The sequence below is a fragment of the Carcharhinus amblyrhynchos genome, chromosome 20, assembly GCF_965287045.1.
Source record: "Carcharhinus amblyrhynchos chromosome 20, sCarAmb.v2.hapA, whole genome shotgun sequence".
In the NCBI taxonomy this organism is placed as follows: Eukaryota; Metazoa; Chordata; class Chondrichthyes; order Carcharhiniformes; family Carcharhinidae; genus Carcharhinus; species Carcharhinus amblyrhynchos.
Genome location: NC_137343.1, coordinates 48,382,183 through 48,401,440, shown reverse-complemented (window position 1 = coordinate 48,401,440; position 19,258 = coordinate 48,382,183). Strand labels below are relative to the sequence as shown.

Genomic DNA, 19,258 nt, shown 5'->3' with positions numbered 1-19,258 from the left:
GCATGAGGGAATAACCCTGAGATCACTGCTCTTGAGGCCTTGCTTTGTAATTTCCTTAACTCACTAAAATCTGTTTTCTGTACTTCATCGCTCTTCCTCCCGATGTTGTTGGTACCATAGCTTCCAGCTGTTCAAGCTGTCCCAGAAAGATGTCCTGCAACCATCAGATCAAGTTCTGGGAAGTGGACTCGTGCTGCCATGGCTTCAGACCAATTTTTAATGTTAGCAAGGAGTTGACTGTCATAAGTGGGAGTTGATTGGGACATCACAGTGGCATAGTGGTTAGTTGTCCCTCACAGCACCAGGGACCCGGGACCGATTCCCGGCTTGGATCATTGTCTGTGTGGAGTCTGTAAGTTCTCCCTGTCTCTGTGTGGGTTTCCTCCAGGTGCTCCGGTTTCCACCCATAGCCTGAAAGATGTGTTGGTTAGGTGCATTGGCCGTGTTAAATTCTCCGTCAGTGTACCTGAACAGGTGCTGGAATGTGGCGACTAGGGGATTAGCACAGTAACTTCATTGCAGTGTTCATGTAAGCCTACTTGTGACTAATAAATAAACTTTAACTTTAAACAATGTTAGCAAAATTTGAATGGCGGTCAGTGGAACTCTGAACAAGGAGAGTGGGGCAACTGGTAGTAATAATGGGGATTGCATTACTTTGATTTGATTTATTATTGTCACATGTATTGGGATACAGTGAAAAGTATTGTTTCTTGCGTGCTTTACAGATAAAGCATACCCTACGTAGAGAAGGAAAGGAGAGAGTGCAAAATGTACCATTACAGTCATAGCTAGGGTGTAGAGAAAGATCAACTTCATGCAAGGTAGGTTCATTCAAAAGTGACGGCAGCAGGGAAGAAACTGTTCTTGTGTTGGTTGGTATGTGTCCTCAGACTTCTGTATCTTTATCCCGATGGAAAAAGGTGGTGAAAGAGAGGATGTCCAGGGTACGTGGGGTACGTAATTGTGCTAGTTGCTAGGAAGTGTAGACCGTGTCAATGGGTGGGAAGCTGGTTTGAGTGATGGACTAGGCTTTGTTCATGACCCTTTTAGTTTCTTGTGGCCTTGAACAGAGCAGGAACTACACCAAGCTGTGATACAACCAGAATGAATGCTTCCTGTGGTACATCTTTAAAAGTTGGTAAGTGTCGTACGGACATGCCAAATTTCCTTAGCCTCCTGAGAAAGTAGAGGCATTGGTGGGCTTTTTTAAGTATGGCATCAGCATGGAGGGACCAGGACAGATTGTTGGTGATCTGGACACCTAAAAACTTGAAGCTCTCGACCGTTTCTACTTCGTCACTATTGATGTAGACAGGGACGTGTCCTTTACTATGCTTCCTGAAGCTGCTGATTATCTCTTTCGTTTTGTTGACATTGAGGGAGGGATTATTTTCGTCCCACCAGTTCAGCAGATTCTCTGTCTCTCCTGTACTCCAGTATGTTGTTGGTTTCATTTTGGAACTGTAATGTTAGGAATTGTAACAGTGTGCCATTTGATGAGAATTAAACGTATTGCCAAGAGGCACATAGATATCAGGATTTGGTGAATATTTTTAATCTCTTTAAACTGCTGTCTAGACATATGTTTATTTTTCTTCACGATTTCTGTCCATTTCTGGTGCATCTGTTTTGTCTCCCTTGTGTACTGTCCACTCATCTGCGAAGTTCAAGATGTTAACTAAATTGCATGTCGGCTGTGAACGACTTAACTTCAGTCCAGATGTTTCTCTTCGTGCTGAAAAGGACAAGCTGAGCAAATTGGCGCAAGACCACTATCGCCACCACTTGCTGGTAAGACATCAGCGCACGCGCACACGCACACACGTTAAATCTTGTACTGCATTGCAACTGGGTTTGGCCTGCTCTGTACATACATGCTTGTTTTACTCAGTGAGTGAATTAATATCTCAGTTATCAGCAACTTACTTTGATATTCAGTAATGCAAAGCTCTGGACTGTTTGACCTCTGCACATCCCAGCTGCATTGGATTTAATTATGAGGACAGGTTCCGTAGGTTTGTTATTCCCTGAGTAAATTAGATTCGAGGGTAATTTAATTGAGGTGTTGAATATGATTAAGATATTTGATGAGGTCAACAGATACTGTTTTCCTTCTTGGAGAAGGAGCATAACATTAAAATTTTAGCTGCAGTTGTGTCAGGCAAGTGCTTGCCACAGAGGCTGGTGAAAATCTGGAATTGCCCTTCAAAAATATGTTTTGGTCAGCAAGACTACTAACGAGTTATAAAACCCGAACAGACAGATGGAGTTAAGATGTAGATCAGCCATGATCTAATTGAATGGCAGAACATGTTTCAGGGGTGGTAATGCTTGCTACTTCTGTTCTGTTTCTAACAAACAGCATAGTTACTCCATCACTGCTTCCCTCAACATTGTCAAAGGTACACATAAATTGTAGGGACTGTACTATGTCCCACAGATCTCTCTCAAGCTTCCAAGCTTTGACAGTTTCAGTAAACCATTTGTGGAATATGTCGTAAGCGAAGTCATCTCTCGGCTCATAAAAAAATAAAACCAGAAGAAATAGGAACAAGGGTACACCAGATCTTTCAAAGCCTGCTCTGCCACTCAAGATAATTGTGGCCGTTTTTCAGCTTCAACTCTGCTTTTCCTGTCGCTCTTCATATGCCTCGATTCCCTCAGAGCAAGTACAGAATTTTCCTGTCCCGCCTGCCATGAGTGGGACTCAGACCATGCAAAGGTCCATTGACCTTGGGCTGGATTTTCCAGTTTTGGGGTGAGCGCGGCTGGAAAATCCCATACCAGAAGTCTTTCTGTTTCAGCCTCTGGGGTTGACAGTTCCAAAGATTCAGAACCCTCTGAGTGAAGGCACTTCTCCTCATCACACTGCTGAATGGTTTTAGATTTCCTAGTCAGAGGAAACAACCTCTCAATATCTACAGAAAGTGCTGAAAAATCTCAGCAGGTCTGGCAACAATTGTGAAGAGAGAATAGAACCAATGTTTTGAGTCTGGACGACACTTTGGAGGAATGTTTCATTGAGGCATTGGTAGATGTAGTTGTCCTAAGATGTTATTTAAAGAAATTGTTCTCTTTTACCAGCAATCGGGTATTACTGCTCTGAGTTTCAACGTGAAGAGCATTCGACTGAAACAGATGCTGAATAACCTTGCACACCAACAGTCCCATGTTTGGGTAAGAGTTTCTTCTTTATCTGTAGGAAGTCTGAGCATATAATGCAGGAAAGCTTAGATTAAAGTAAGAGGTCATTGGGTCCATCAAATCTGCTCCTTCCACAGACGACAAAGACATGGACTTTTCTTCACCTGTTTACTGTTATCAAGGCAAGTTTCCCTTCAATTCTCACAGAAGTTGTTTAGCTCTCTGGAATCCTTGAGCATTGTCACTGGCTAAATAAATGTGAAGGGGTTAAGAAAATAGGGGTAAGAAATAAAGCCAAGTGACAGCTTGACGTTGAGGGCACAATGGCAGGGCACAGCAAATGTTTTGGAAATTTTGATCATCTGATGTCCTCCACGCACCCACTATCTGCCAGAAAATGCTAGGCAGAGATTGAGGTGGGAACTCTGTTATCCTTCTACCCAGAAGTGCTAAGTGTAATTCCAATTACTGCCACCAATACCAACTATCAGCTATATGCACATTAGTTGCTGTGGTGGTTGATTTGACAGCATAGTGGGGTGAATGAGCAGAAGTAGCACCGAGAAGGGCAAACTGCTGGAAGGGGGAGTAGTGGGGTGGGGATGGAGTGGTAGAGTAGGCTCGGCACATGGCTAATAACTGCGCCAGTGTGTTGAGAGAGCAGTTCTCCTACCTGAACCTCAGTGAGGAATTGTGTCGGCAGCCTGCTTCATGAAGTATGTGCTAACTGGAACTTGTTGTCTGCTGCAGCCCCAGCTGCAGGGTCAGGATGACATTGCCAGTGGCTGGGAGTTAACGGTGATGGTGAACTTGTCCCACTCCGTTCAGGCTGGAGGAGGTGGTTTTTGTGCAGTCTCCCAGTTTACCATCTGTTGTTGAATAAGGGAGGAGAATGAGACTCTGTTTCAAGGGAGCTGGAAGGAATTCACTGCGTCTTGCTCGAGAGAAGCAGGTCGAGCGGGTGTATTGCTTTATAGAGATTGCGTAGACTTCCCCAAGATGCAGGATACTTTTGAGTGCTTGCAGATTGCTTGGTGGCCGACCCTTGTCAATTCTGATGTATCACAACCAGAAGGGATTCCACCCCCTTTACATCCAGCTGGCATGCACCTGTTCTCAACATATGGGCAGATCAGTGCCTGCTATCTTGGTAGCAGTCATGATGCTTTCGTTCTGCTGCTGTGCACTTGTATCGGATGCATTTGAATTTGCACAGTCTGGGGGGGGACTATCCGCTTACTGCACCATTCGTGGCTCTGGTGCCGAATTAAACAAACAAAGAACAACACAGCACAGGAAACAGGCCCTTCGGCCCAACGAGCCCGTGCCGCCGTCCCACTGTCTGTGTCCTATTCATGATTTTAGTCTATGCCTAATGTGCGAGGATCAGAGAGGTCCAATTTAGGGACAATTTAGTACCCAATCAATCAGCCTAAAAGCACATCTTTGGGGATGTGGGAGGAAACCGGAGCACCCGGAGGAAACCCACGCAACCACGGGGAGAACGTGCAAACTCCCACAGACACAGGCCCAAATCCATGTGTCCGCACAGCAACAGAGATAGTCTCTGAGCTGTCATGGTGCCCTCGAGATGGTCCAGTTTAAGCACACTAACGACATGAAGCAATAGGCAACTCCCGAAGCAACGTCCAAGAGCAGCCCACTACAACCTGCCCCATGCATGCCCCTTGCTGGACTTAAATGCCTGTGGAGACAAAAAAATTCATTATTAAACAGGCAAAGACTGTAACATCCTGAGGCAAAACGTATTCCCAAGCCTACAATGTTTAGTAAGGCCTACTATATCCCCCTATATGTAGCCCGCTCATGTGGCTGTCTAAGTGACTCTTAAACAACCCTAGCATGCCTGCTTCCACCACCTTACTCGGCAGTGCATTCCACACCCCCACTACCCTTTGCGTGAAAAACTGCCCTCTAACATTTGTCTTATACCTAGCCCCCCTCACCCTAAGCCCGTGACCCCTCGTTCTATCCATTTCTAATAGTGGAAAAAGCTTACCACCATTTACTCTATCTATCCCCTTCATAATCTTATAAACCTCTATTAGATCCCCCCTCAGCCTACGTCTCTCAAGGGAAAACAGCCCAAGTTCATTCAATCTTTCCTCGTAAGACAGCCCTTCCATACCAGGCAGCATCCTGGTAAATCTCCTCTGCACTCTCTCCAGGATCTCTACATCCTTCCGGTAGTACGGCGACCAGAACTGGACGCAGTACTCCAAGTGAGGCCTAACCAACGTTCTATACAACTGCAACATCAGACTCCTACTCTTATATTCTATACCTCTTCCTATGAAGGCTAACATACCATACGCTTTCCTCATCACATTCTGCACCTGCAACGACACCTTCAGGGACTTGTGCACTTGCACCCCCAGGTCTCTCTGCGTATCTATACTCCGGATAGTTCTACCTTTTATCGTATAACTCCCCTCCACATTATTCCGGCCAAAGTGCATCACCTCGCATTTCTCCGGATTAAATTCCATTTGCCATCTATCTGCCCAATCTACCAGCCTGTCTATGTCCTGTTGCATTGCCAGGCACTGCTCCTCAGTACCTGCCAATCCAACCATCTTAGTGTCATCAGCAAATTTGCTGATCACACCACCTACCCCCTCTTCCAAGTCATTAATATATACCACAAATAGAAGAGGTCCTAGTACCGAGCCCTGCGGCACACCACTGGTGACAGACCTCCAATTGGATAAGGAGCCTTCCACTACTACTCGCTGTCTCCTCCTCCCAAGCCAGTTCTCCACCCATCTACATACCTGGCCTTGTATCCCATGAGCCTTCACCTTTTCTATCAGCCTACCATGAGGGACCTTGTCAAACGCCTTACTGAAATCCATGTAGACGACATCAACGGCTTGTCCTTCGTCAACCGTTTTTGTCACCTCTTCAAAAAATTCCACTAGATTCGTAAGGCACGACCTCCCTGTAACGAAGCCATGCTGCGTATCCCTGATCAGATTGCAGCGCTCCAGATGTTCATACATCCTATCCTTGATGATCCTCTCCATTAGCTTGCCTATACCTTGATGCACAAGTAGGCACCATGCATATAATGAAAACCATGTTGCTGAATGAAATGTGATCAGACCACTGGGGTATTTAAGTAACACTGATGCTGCCTGAATGGTTTTGGAGGAGTTCTGCAGCACTTGGCAGAGTACGTATTGAGACTCGAGGTGGGTCTGCTGCAAAGCTGCACAACCCACAATGAAGGTTCATTCTTGCCACCAACTTAGGGGGAGGCGGTGGCCTAGTGATATTATCACTGGAAGATTAATCTAGAAGCTCAGCTAATGTTCTGAGGTCCCCGGTTTGAATCCCGCCATGGCAGATGGGGGATATTGAATTCAATAAAAAGTATCTGAAATTAACAATCTACTTGATCCTGGACCGGTAGACGGGCGCCGCAACAGCTCGGTGACTAGCACTGCTAGCTGTGCAGATACATGGATTTGGGCCTGTGTCTGTGGGAGTTTGTGCATTCTCCCTGTGGTTGCGTGGGTTTCCTCTGGGTGCTCCGGTTTCCTCCCACACCCCAAAGATGTGCTCTTAGGCTGATTGGTTTTACCAAATTGACACTATTCTCCCCTGAATCTGGCTAAGTCAGGGGTTCTATTTGTAGATACGCAGGGTAGAATAGGTGTAGGGTGATGCGGCGGTGTGGGCTTGTTGGGCCGAAGGGCCTGTTTCCCGTGCTGGGTTGTTCTTTGTTCTTTGTTTTGTACTGATTACCATGAAACCATTGACGATTGTTGGAAAAACCCATTTGTTTCGTTAATGCCTGGTTTGTTTCGTTAATGTCCTTACCTGGTTTGACCTACATGTGACTCCAGAGCCACAGCAATGTGGTTGACTCTCAACTGCCCTCGAGCAACTAGGGATGAGCAATAAATGCTGGCCAGCCAATGACACCCATGTCCCATGAATGAATTTAAAAAAACTACATGGCGACCAGCTGAGGAGGAAGGGAGTTGGAAAATGAAGAGAAGGTGTTCACAGCCCCTTTCTGGTCATCTGTGATTGACTCATTTAACTGCTGTCCCAGTAAATGCAACCCCACTTCCCTGTTCACCAGCAGCCCCGCACCTTACCATCGCTCTAATCATAGATCATGGAACGCTACAGTGCAGAAAGAGGCCCTTCGGCCCATCGAGTCTGCACCGAACACAATCCCACCCAGGCCCTACCCCCATAACCCTACATATTATACGCACTGATCCCTCTAACTTATGTATCCATGGACACTAAGGGGCAATTTCTTAGCATGGCCAATCAACCTAACCCGCACACCTTTGGACTGTGGGCGGAAATCGGCTTACCCGGAGGAAACCCACGCAGACACGAGGAGAATGTGCAAACTCCACACAGACAGTGACCCGAGCCAGGAATCGAACCCAGGACCCTGAAGCTGTGAAGCCTTGGAGGGAGTGCAGAGGATGTTTACTAGGCTGATGCCGGAGTTGAGGGGGTTGAGCTATGAGGAGAGGCTGAATAAATTGGGCTTGTACTCGTTGGAGTTTAGAAGAATGAGGGGAGATCTCATTGAGACGTATAAGATGATGAATGGGATGGATAGGATAGAGGTGGAGAGACTCTTCCCGCTCAGAAAGGATTAGCAGGACTAGGGGGCACAGCCTCAAGATAAAGGGGGGGGCGGTTTAGAACGGAGTTGAGGAGGAACTACTTCACTCAAAGGGTGGTGAATCTCTGGAATTCTCTGCCCGTTGAAGTGGTGGAGGCTACCTCGCTAAATATTTTTAAGACGCGGGTTGATGGGTTTTTGATAAGAGAGGGGATTAAGTGTTATGGGGAGAGGGCGGGAATGTGGAACTGAGCCATGACAGATCAGCCATAATCTTATTGAATGGCGGGGCAGGCTCGAAGGGCTAGTTGGCCTACTCCTGCTCCTATTTCTTATGTTCTTATGTAACCACTCTGCTACCGTGCCGCCCCATCTGTCACTGATGATCACAATGTCAGATTGGCCACAATGTAAACATTGACTCAAATTAAGATTCTAAAACAAGTTTGTCGGTCAAACCAGGCCATATTGCACACATAAGTCAACTCATTTCTCTTGTGTATCCCACTGGTGTGTCTTTTCTCTGAGCCTTCATCTGTTCTCGTGCTCCTCTGCACTGTGATCCTTAGGTTAAAGGCTGGTTAAAGGCTGCTGCTTTGCAGTGGAGAAGATAGCCAGTGGCATTGGAAGGTGACCTCAAATAGCGCTGGGCCCAGCAAGCCCAGCTTCACCTGCACAACCTTGACAGCAGTCTGGTCTAGCTGGCTGACAGGCCAGAGAATGCTGCCAATGGAGTGACAGTGTCGGCGGGAAGAATGTTGTCACCTTGTGAATGGAGCAAGTTTGTGCTCTGTGATGCCACTTCCTGGGCCGGTGTCTCAGCAATCCTAGCAGTCTAATGGAGGGACACCTGGAAGTTCCTTTGAGCACTGGCGTCCACAGCCATGATGACGAATAGTCTGAGTCTTTGTGCCAGTAAGCTCAACCATCAGCCGCTGCGTTGTGAATTGGTCGAGAAAGGTTCTCGTTAGTTGGCCACCACTTCCAAGCACCATGTAAGACCCTGTGCCAAGTTGGATCGAGACTCCTGCATGCTCCTTGATAATGAACACAGTCTTTCTGGCAGGCTTGTCAATGCATTCAGCATTTCAGAGTGCATTCCCTTCTGTCTATTTAAAGTCCTCATATGACTCCTGTGCAGCAGTGCTCATGTTTAATGCCACCTTCTGGCAAATGGGATCTATACTACCCTTGTCCTTGACCTGCCTGTAGCCTATCCATACGTGGACTCTGCCACTCAACTATCTAAGGTAAGTATAGGAAAGAGAGTACTCGTTTCAGCAAGAGAAGCTTCGAGGAGCCTCATCACATAATGATGCCATGTACTGCCAACACAGTAATAACACCCAGTGTAAATTATATCAGGTATTGACAGCTCGGGACCATGTCCTTGTAATTGTGTATCAACCATAAATTAATTCGTGCACAAAAACATTCTCTTGACACTTGTGTAACATCTGAACAGTATAGGCAGATTTCAGTTGCTCTATAATTATGCTGTTTGAAGCAAAATTCCTTTGTTAGACCCTCTTCAGCATCATCCATCCATAACGAGAAAGCACAACATAACAAGTCTGTCTCATTCTTAATCAGTGATTACATTGTTCTCATTTTCATTAAGTGCCTTAAGATGCAGGGCATGTAAAAGCTGATTTGATTCCAGGCATTTTGCTGAATATTTTACTCAGTTTTTGAGTTCTGAATCCGATTTGCAGCAACATTTGGACCATTCAATTAAACAGAGCCTTATTCCTCACTTCCAAACTGCCCGTTGTTCTTTCTTTAATGTTAGCGGCATTTGTTCAGGGGAATTTCTACCGTTTTTGTTTAACAATTCATGAATGTAGTTAACAGGAGCAAGCCTTTTGTTAGGATTATAGGAACATCGCAGTAGGAGGAGGCCATTCAACCTCCTTTGTGAACCATGGTTCCCTCACTTGGCCATTTCCTCCTTGCCTGCCAGGGACATACCTATCAGGGACACGCAGTATTTGTTTTTTGCACTTGCTCTTGAGAAACTGGAACTCGAAGGCACAACCTCAGAGTGAGAGGACGCCCCTTTAAAACTGAACTAAGGAGGAATTTCTTCACTCAGAGGATGATAAATCTGTGGAAATCATTGCCACCGGAGGCTATGAAGGCCAGATCATTGAGTGTCTTGAAGACAGAGATAGATAGGTTCTTGATCAATTGGGGGATCGCAAGTCATGGGAAGAAAGCATGAGAATGGGATGAGAATCATATCAGCCATGATTGAATGGTGGAGCAGGCTTGATGGGCCAAATGGCCTAATTCTGCTCCTACATCTTATGGTCTCCTTAGGTCTATCCTTGCTTAGGTAAGGAGACTAAACTGCACACAATACTCGAGCCTTGTGTGATTGTGCCTCACTAAGGCTTTATGCAATTGCAGCAAGACTTATGTCCTCCTGTATTTAAATCCTCTTAAAATAAAGGCCAACATGCTATTTGCCTTCCTAATTGTTTGTGACACCTGTGTGTTAGCTTTCAGTGACTTAAGAACAAAGACACTCAGGTCTCCTTTGACATCAACACTTCCCAACTTTCTCCATTCAGGAAATACTCTGCATTTCTGCTTTTCCTGCTAAAGTCGATAACTTCACATTTTTCCATCTGCCATTACCCACTCATGTAGCTTGTCTAAATCTCCTTAAGGTTTAAAGCCCCTTTAAACCTTCCTCACAACTCACATTCCCACCTAGCTTTGTGTCACCAACAAACTTGGAAACATTACATTTGGTCCCCGCATCCCAGTCATTGATATGGATTGTGGGTCCAAGTACTGACCTTATGCTTCCCGAATGTCACAGTCTGTCAACTGGAAAATTACAATTTATTCCTACTTCTGCTTTCTTTCTGTTAACAAATTCTCAATCCATACGAGTATATTACCCCCAATCCCACGAGCTCAAATTTTACTTAACTTCTTGTGTGGGACCTTATTTAAAGCCTCCTGAAAAGCGAAGTACGCCACATCCACTGGTTCTCCCTTAACTATGCTACTAGTTACATCCTCAAAACATTCCAACGGTTTTGTCAGACAGGATTTTCCTTACATAAATCGACGTCAGGTCTGCCCAATCCGACCATCATTTTCTAAGTATTGTTATCACATAGATTCTAGCATTTTTCCAGATGTTGGACTGACAGATCTGTAGTTCCCTCTTTTTTCTCTCTCTTCCCTTCCTTAAATAGTGAGGTTCCATCTACTATCTTCTGATCTGTAGAAACTGTTACAAAATCTACAGAATTTTGGAGGATGAAGGGCAGCACGATGGCACAGTGGTTAGCGCTGCTGCCTCACAGCACCAGGAACCTGGGTTTGATTTCCGGCTTGGGTCACTGTCTATGTGGAGTCTGCATGTTCTCCCTGTGTCTGCATGGGTTTCCTCCCACGCTCCAAAAGACGTGCTGGTTAGGTGCATTGGTCATGCTAAATTCTCCTTCAGTGTACCCAAACAGGCACCGGATTGTGGCGACTAGAGGATTTTCACAGTGACTTCATTGCAGTGTTAACGTAAGCCTACTTGTGACATGAATAAATAAACTTCAAATAACGCAACCACCGCTGTTAGTAATGCTGTGGTTCCAACAGACACCTACCTACCTGTCTGCACATGACTCTTTCTCCAAGCGAGTCTTAGTGTGTACAATTAGTGTACATAACTTGGAGCAAACATGTGGTGTGTACGTTGTGGCCTCTCTTGGTGGATACTATCAGATGTTTCATTTTGATTCCAGGAATTGCTGCATTAACTGATTCCACCCTGGGAAAGTTCAGGAATCAGTCAGTCAGCTCCTATTCCTGCTTGGGGTGCATGTGTATTTCTGAGCCAGGTTGCACAGTCCAGTCATCCACTGGCAGTTGCTGTCATGAGAGTGATAGCAATTTGTTTGAGGGCTACTGTGATTGTGGAAACGTAGTTCAGCAGCCTTCAGGAGAGACAGTATAGACTTTTTTTCGAGAAATAAGTGATCTGTAGCAATGGCAGTTTCACAATAATATGAAAAAGTATGGAATATCATCAAATAGTAATTATCCCATTCTTTGTACAGGCGATCTTCATGGCATTACTCCCCATATGCCAGCACCTTTCCTTCAGTATGTGTGTGCGTGATGCTTTAAGTGTCGGTATGAAGCTCTGCAGCTTCTGTACCTCCAGACTGTGTCTCTAGTAGCAGAGATAGACAGCTGAAAAGTGACTGTGATGAATAGCTTTGAAAATCCTAGTTAGAGATCACCTCATGTAGATGGCCAGATGAGAAGTAATTGGTAAATAGCAAATGTTGTAAACCATGTTCAATAGCTATTTTAATTGTAAAGATCATTGAATGCAAAGTGTTAAGACAATTACCAATTTGGAGAGGAAGGCAAACTTCTGCAAAAATGACAGGTTGGGACGAAACAAGGAGCTTTCTCTCAGACATTGTGGAATATGTTTGAATAGTTCTCAGAGCTTGCGCTGCTGGTAGTCATGTTGACCTGTTGTCTGCACAGCTGGAACATCTGTAGTCTCACTGAGCTTTCCAGAAGCTCATCTCTTCAGTGTCCAGGATATCCTGAGCTTGTTAAATGATTAACTTCTCTTGGCAGATATAGTTACAGTTTCTGGAATGGGTATGATCATCTAATAAAAATTCAATGAAATATGAATGATTTCTTCTTGCTTTAACCACAGATTTCCATAAAGATATTCCTTGATTAAAAATTCCTGTGTGAAGAATGCCTCTTTTTGCTGCCCGTGATTCCTCATGCTTGCTGTAAAGCTGCTGACTGGAGGTCTCTGATTTGAGGAAGGAAAACCTCTCATGTTATTCAGTGTGTGTGCTTTAACTTTCATCGCTCATGTGTTAGTTGGTGTTTGAAATGGAGGAATATGGATGGGAAGAAACGGATACGACGGAGGATCAGGAATGAGAGAACGCAGATTTAAGATATTGGCGAAATCCCAGAATGGTGGGGAGGTGGGAGGGTAAATTAGGTGACTTTGTTTTTACTTTGGAAGCTATTTTGTCTGGAATATACTGCTGGAAAGGGTGGTGGTAAGGGAATTCATGAGTAACTTACAAAAATAAATTTGATCTTTATTTAAGAAGGAAAGCTTTGCAGAATTATGGGGAGACAGAATGAATTGGGTAGGTGTTTCAAAGGGCTGGCGCAGGCCTGATGGGTTGGCTGCCTTCTCTTTGCTGTTTGGCGCTATGATTCTATGAACTGTATTTAATGCAGCTGAAACTATAACCTGTTATAATTTAGAAATTTGACTCCTTGCTTTGTCTGCGTGGGTGCTCCAGTTTCCTCTCTCGCTCCAAAGATGCGCGGGTTAGTTTGATTGGCCATGCTAAATTACCCCTTAGTGTCAAGGGGATTAGCAGGATAAATAGGTGGGGTCATGGGGATAGGACCTGGGTGGGATTGTTATCGGTGCAGGCTCGATGGAGTGAATGGTCTTCTTCACAGTAGGATTCTATGATTTTAATCAGATTCTGGTTTGACTGAGTTCAGGTTTGAAAGCAGTCTGTCCCTTGCCCTTCAGTGCCCTCCAGCAGTTCAGTTCGTAGGTGGGAGGTTATTGGGTCTCGAGACATCCTTTTTTTTCTCATTCCTCCATGAGATGCAGGAAACAAGGCCAACATTTCTTGTCCAATCCTAATTTTTTTTTGCAAGATTCTAACAATGGTTTCATGGTCCCCTTCGCTGAGACTAACTTTTTAGTTCCAGGTTTATTAATTGAATTTAAATTCCATCAGCTGCGACCAATAAGCCTGGGCCTCTGGATTGCTAGTCCAGTGATATTACCGTTACCGAACTGTTTCCCAATGTTTCAAGGGGAGAGATGGAAACACGACTCTGTCAGCCCAATATCTGGAAAAACAAGAAAAGAAATCACGGTCATCTATCATCAAATTTACAAGCCAGACTATTACTTTTCCCCCAGATGGGCGGCACAGTGGAACAGTGGTTAGCACTGCTGCCTCACAATGCCAGGGACCCAGAATCAATCCCAGCCTCAGGTCACTGTCTGTGTAGAATTTGCACTTTCTCCCCATGTCTGTATGGGTTTCCTCCGGGTGCTCCGGTTTCCTCCTACAGTTCAAAGATGTGCGGGTTAGGTTGATTGACCCTCGTGTCAGGGGGATTAGCAGGGTAGATGAGGATTATGGGAATAGGGCCTGGGTGGGATTGTGATCGGTATAGACTCGATGGGCTGAATGACCCATTCTACACTGTAGGGATTCTATGATTCTATAAAGTGAGTTTTTTCTGTGCGATGTACAGAGCCCAGGGGTGAGAAAACAATGGAAAGTGCACTTGTGTGCACCTGCAAATAAAACTAGCTGACAAACGTGTTTGTGATACACTTGCCCGTCATTTCACCTAGACCTATTAACTGTGCAGTTCTATAAATACAGCTGCACTGGGATCTGAGCCTGTATTTCTGCTTTCTAACTTCCTGCTGTTCTAATAGATGCTGCGAAAGTGCTGGGATCAGTGGAAGTTATGTTTGGAACAGCGAGAGGAACTTAAACTTCGGGAACTGACTGAACAAGCCCGAAACCAGATCAGGTATTCTTACGTTCTGTGGCTGGGATAACCCTTTAGTTTCCCAACTGAAAGTGTAATTAGAGGTCCTGGAAAGGTGGAAATATCCTCCACGTTCTCAAGCTGATGCCTAATCTCCCAAATATGCTTGAGACATTCCTCAGAGATCTGGCTTAGAAATCTGTACAGTCAAGTCCTATCATTCATGTATGGGAAAGCTATTAGTCACATTTGTCAGTTCCAAACATTTGTGTTTGGTTACCTATCTACCAGCCTCTCTCTCTGTTGAGAATGCTGCTGAATAAAGGGCATGACATTGCACAGTAACATGGTCAGTTTCATGTTGATGATGGCTCCTAAATTGACAGCAACCAGACATTGTAACTGAAGTGGTGAGCAGGCCCCCGTAGGCACCACCAACACCTGAAGGGGGTGGATTCAGGTTGGCTATCCACTGGCGACAGAAAGATAAGGTAACGTGGAGGCTGCGTCTAATGAAACAAACTGTCAGCTCGTGTTAATTTGCTGTGTTTGACTACAAACTAAAAATACCGTGGACACTGAGAATCTGAAATAGAACGAAGTGCTGGAAATACTCAGTATGTCGGGCTGCACCTATGGAGAGTGAAACAGAGTTCACATTTCAGGTCAGTGACCTTTTATAGGAAACGTCTGATGATGAAAGGTCATTGATTGAAATGTTGACTTTTTTTCTCTCTCCACAGGTGCTACCCTACCTGAGTGTTTCCATTTCCTTCAAACCTGTTTCTGTCTGATGTTGCGACCGCCCTGTAGAAGATGCATAACATTAATCAGGGCCACAGTGATCCCTTGAACTAGAGACACGGGGAGAATGAGCAAACTCTACACGGACAGTGACCCGAGGCTGGAATTGAACCCAGGTCCCTGATGTGTGAGGCAGCAATGGTGGCATAACCACTAAGCCCCCATGCCATCCCAAATTTTTTGTTTGCAATAGTTTTTTCTACCGTAGAATCATAGAATCCATATTGTGCAGAAGGAGGTCATTCGGCCCTTCGAACCTGCACTGACCACAATCCCAGGTCCTATTTCTGCAACCTCGCATGTTTGCTCTGCTATTTCCCCTGACACTAGCATTGCCAATTAACCTAACCCACACATCTTTGGACCCTGGGAGGAAACCGGAACACTTGGTGGAAACCTAAACAGACATGGGGAGAACGTGCAAACTCCACACAGACCAGTTGATAGTTACCTGTCTGTCAGTTTTGATATGTTCTTGTATCTTTTTCTGACCTAATGCTACTTGAATCAGGCCTGCCTGAGACGTACCTTTACTGCTATTGACCTAGACATTTTCCTCAGCTGTTGTAGGTGCTCTGACTCCTTGGGGCATGCTCACTGTTTCTGGTCTGACGTGGTACGTGGGCACCACTGGCTGGGCCAGCATTTATTGTCCATCCCTAATTACCCTTGGACTGAATGGCTTTGCATTTCAGAGTGGGTATTTAAGAGTCAATTACTTTGCTGTGAGTCTGGAGTCACATGTAGGCCAGACCGAGCAAGGACAGCATATTTCGTTCCCTAAAGGAACATTATTGAACCAGATGGGTTTTTGCGACAATGGTTTCATGGTCATCATTAAATTTTTAATTCCAGATTTTTAAAAAATTAAAGTTCAAGTTTTGCTATCTGCTATGATGGGATTTGAACCTAGGTCTCCAGAGCATTACCCCCAGATTCTGGATTACAATGACAATACCATTACACCACTGCCTCCCCAATAGTTCACGGTTAAACAGGGCAATAAGACAATCTCTCCCTGCAATACAAATGTAGCATGCACAGAACAGCCTGGAAGCACTATAATTAAATGCTGCAGTGTTGTGAGAGTTAGAATATTAATAAGCTACTTCAACTTGGCAATGCAGTTTAGTTAATGGAAAAGTCTCGAACCAATTCATTTTTTAAAAATGGAAGTTAAATGAGTGTTAGAAGAAATGGCACTTCAGTTAATTCTATTTTATTGCCATGAAAATGTCAATCCAATCCAACCCTTCAATTTTGCTTCATATTACTGACCTGAGTAAAATCACTACATCTCTTTGTTACAGGAGGGTATTGCTGAGGAAATCGCTGCATTGCTGGATAAAGCGCATTCAAGAGAGAAAGCAGTCTCAGGTGAGGAATATGTGATCCAGGGCTAGAATGTTGGAGTAAATTCCTACAGTAATTCAAGTGGATCAGTGGGCTGAAGGATGTGGAATATAAACCATTTAGAGCAGACGAACCAAAGTTCAAACAAAACCTTCTCCTGCAAAATTTCAGCTTGTTAATTTCAGCTTTGAAGTGCTTCTGTGAAAGTTTCACATTTTAGCTTCACACTTAAAACATGCGTTTCTGTTAAAACAGACAGGAGTTTCAGTTGTTTCGAAATGGCAATTGGAACAAGTGATTCAAACAAATTATCTCCCTTAGAATCAATATGCTTCTTATCATGGCTCTGGTCCCTGCATTTTGGTCTGCTTCTTCGTGCACCTCGTTGACTGAACCTTTCTCTGCCAGTTGTCTTGGGCCTGTGTCACTCATTTCCTGTATCCCTGGGGTGGACGTGCTTTCTGCAATCCTCTCTGCTGTCTAGACTCACATTCATATGAGATTCACATCAGCACTTACTGGTCCATGATCTGTCTCTGTGCCACACATTGTTCTCTGGGGCTGGAACTTTTACATCTCCCTCCCAACCACCTAGGCTGAAAGCTTTCCCCATTCCTTGAGCCTCCTCTGCTCAACTCCCGTAAACTTTGCCTGAGGCCTTGGACCAGCCATGCAACAAGAACACAGTTGGCAATAAATAAAGATGTTCTGATTTGATTTATTAATGTCACATTAGTATACAGTGAACAGTATTGTTTCTTGTGTGCTAAATCATATCATTCATGGCGAAGGAAAGGAGAGACTGCAGAACATAGTGTTACAGTCATGGTTAGGGTGCAGAGAAAAATCAACTTAATGCAAGGTAGATCCATTCAGAGTCTGATGGCAGCAGGAAAAAAGCTGTTTTTGAGTCAGTTGGTACATGTCCTCAAACTTTTATACCTTTCTCCTGATGGAAAAAGGTGGAAGAGAGAACGTCCAGGGTGCTTGGGGTCCTTCATCATGCTGGCTGCTCTGCCGAGGCAGTGGATAGGAGGCTGGTTTGCGTGATGGATTGGGCTACATTCACAACCTTTTGTAGTTTCTTGTGGTCTTGGAGACAGCAGGAGCCATATCAAGCTGTGATACAACCAGAAAAAATGCTTTCTATGATGCATCTGTAAAATTTGGTGAGAGCTGTCACTGACATGCTAAATTTCCTTCATCTTCTGAGAAGGTAGAGGTGTTGGTGGGATTTGTTAACTATAGTATCAGCATGGGGGGACCAGGACGGGTTGTGATCTGGACAGCTAAAAACTAAAATATGTGACCTCGTCAGATCAAAAACTTCTTTTGAAAAGATGTCTGCAGTAGAGCATTTCAATGAGAGTCTGCATTCCCTGTTCCTGAGTACAATTTGACAGCCTGAAAAGTAACGGAACTGTTGTGAGAAATAATTAATTTTCAGCCTATAAGAGTCCCTGCTGAATCTCTCAGCAGTGTGTCTTGATCCACAGTGTAGTGCCGATTCATTAAATTATGCCTCAGGTCTCTAATTACCTGATTGAGTTGTTAATCAGACACCCTGAGCAGTTAAGAATTGTTTTACTGTTGCTTTGTAACTGGCAATAGTGGCACTGAGGAGTCCTTGGGTACTCTGTATATACTTTGAATAACAATGGCAGCCATGTCACAATCGGAAAGTGACACATGTAGACATCAGTGTATTTTAAGACTCACTCAGTACTTGTTACCTTCGGGGCTTCTTTCCATGGCATTAATCTTTTATTCAGCTACACGTTGAAGAATTCTCACGGCAAGCTAGGAAGTAAAACTGTCTGTTATGTTTCATAAATTTTACGCAGAACAAAATAAAGATTGGGATGTACACACTAGAAGCTAAAATGTCACAAACTATTATATAAAACTATGGAATTTTTTTTCTCATCATGGCAAGATTTCACGTTACACAAATATAGAATTATATTTCCAGGGCCAGAGAGGCTGTTTAAAAGTCCTGACTTAGCTATGAACCAAATTACATGTCATTATCAATTTTTACAGAGCTTTTAACAGTGATCTTGCCGCATAAAAGCTTGTCAGTGCAGGGTCACCCCGAAGACTGCCATCTGGATTAAACAGTAGTGAGCCCTGTGGAAGAGCAGGAACTCACTGACAGCACCTTGTGGATTTATGTGTTTAACTGTACCAGCAGAAGTTGTAATGTTTAAATATCTTCATTGCATTTTACTTCAAAGCCTCATCTGGCCTTGGATTAGAATTTTTTAAACTTCAAAATAACAGTGACTGCTTTCAATCACATTTGTGGATCCTGAGCATGTGGTTGCTGATCTGCCAACAGCGACATATTGTTAACAGCAATGTGATAAATGAGCAATGTGGTTGGGGGATTACTGTTGCCCAGTATACTGGGAGAACACCTTTGCTTCTCTCATAGTATCTGAGATGTTTGAAGTTTACCTGAGTTTGTAGACAGAGCGTCCCAAAAGTCAAGTGTCTTTGATTTAATTTATATTTTCACATGTGTTGAGATACAGTGAAAAGTATTGTTTCCTGGGCACCATACAGACACAGCATGCCATTCAGAGAGTACATAGGGAGAAGGAGAGGAGAGGATGCAGAATATAGCATTATAGTCATAGCTAGAATGTAGAGAAAGATCAGATTAATATAAGGAACATAAGAAATAGGAGCAGGAGTAGGCCATCTAGCCCTTCGAGCCTGCCCCGCCATTCAATAATATCATGGCTGATCTGTCGTGGCTCAGTTCCACATTCCCGCCCTCTC

At 44.4% G+C, this 19,258-nt stretch overlaps 1 protein-coding gene across 1 annotated transcript in view; it reads left to right on the top strand.

Annotated features, from left to right (window-relative positions):
- The window catches only part of sfi1 (SFI1 centrin binding protein), a 148,939-nt gene that overhangs the window by 41,610 nt on the left and 88,071 nt on the right, over positions 1-19,258 (top strand). Inside the window, exons 10-13 of the mRNA XM_080208544.1 lie at positions 1,724-1,794; positions 3,088-3,180; positions 14,259-14,356; positions 16,429-16,495. Of these exons, the coding sequence (XP_080064670.1) occupies positions 1,724-1,794; positions 3,088-3,180; positions 14,259-14,356; positions 16,429-16,495 (329 nt within the window). The remainder of the gene's footprint in view (positions 1-1,723; positions 1,795-3,087; positions 3,181-14,258; positions 14,357-16,428; positions 16,496-19,258) is intronic.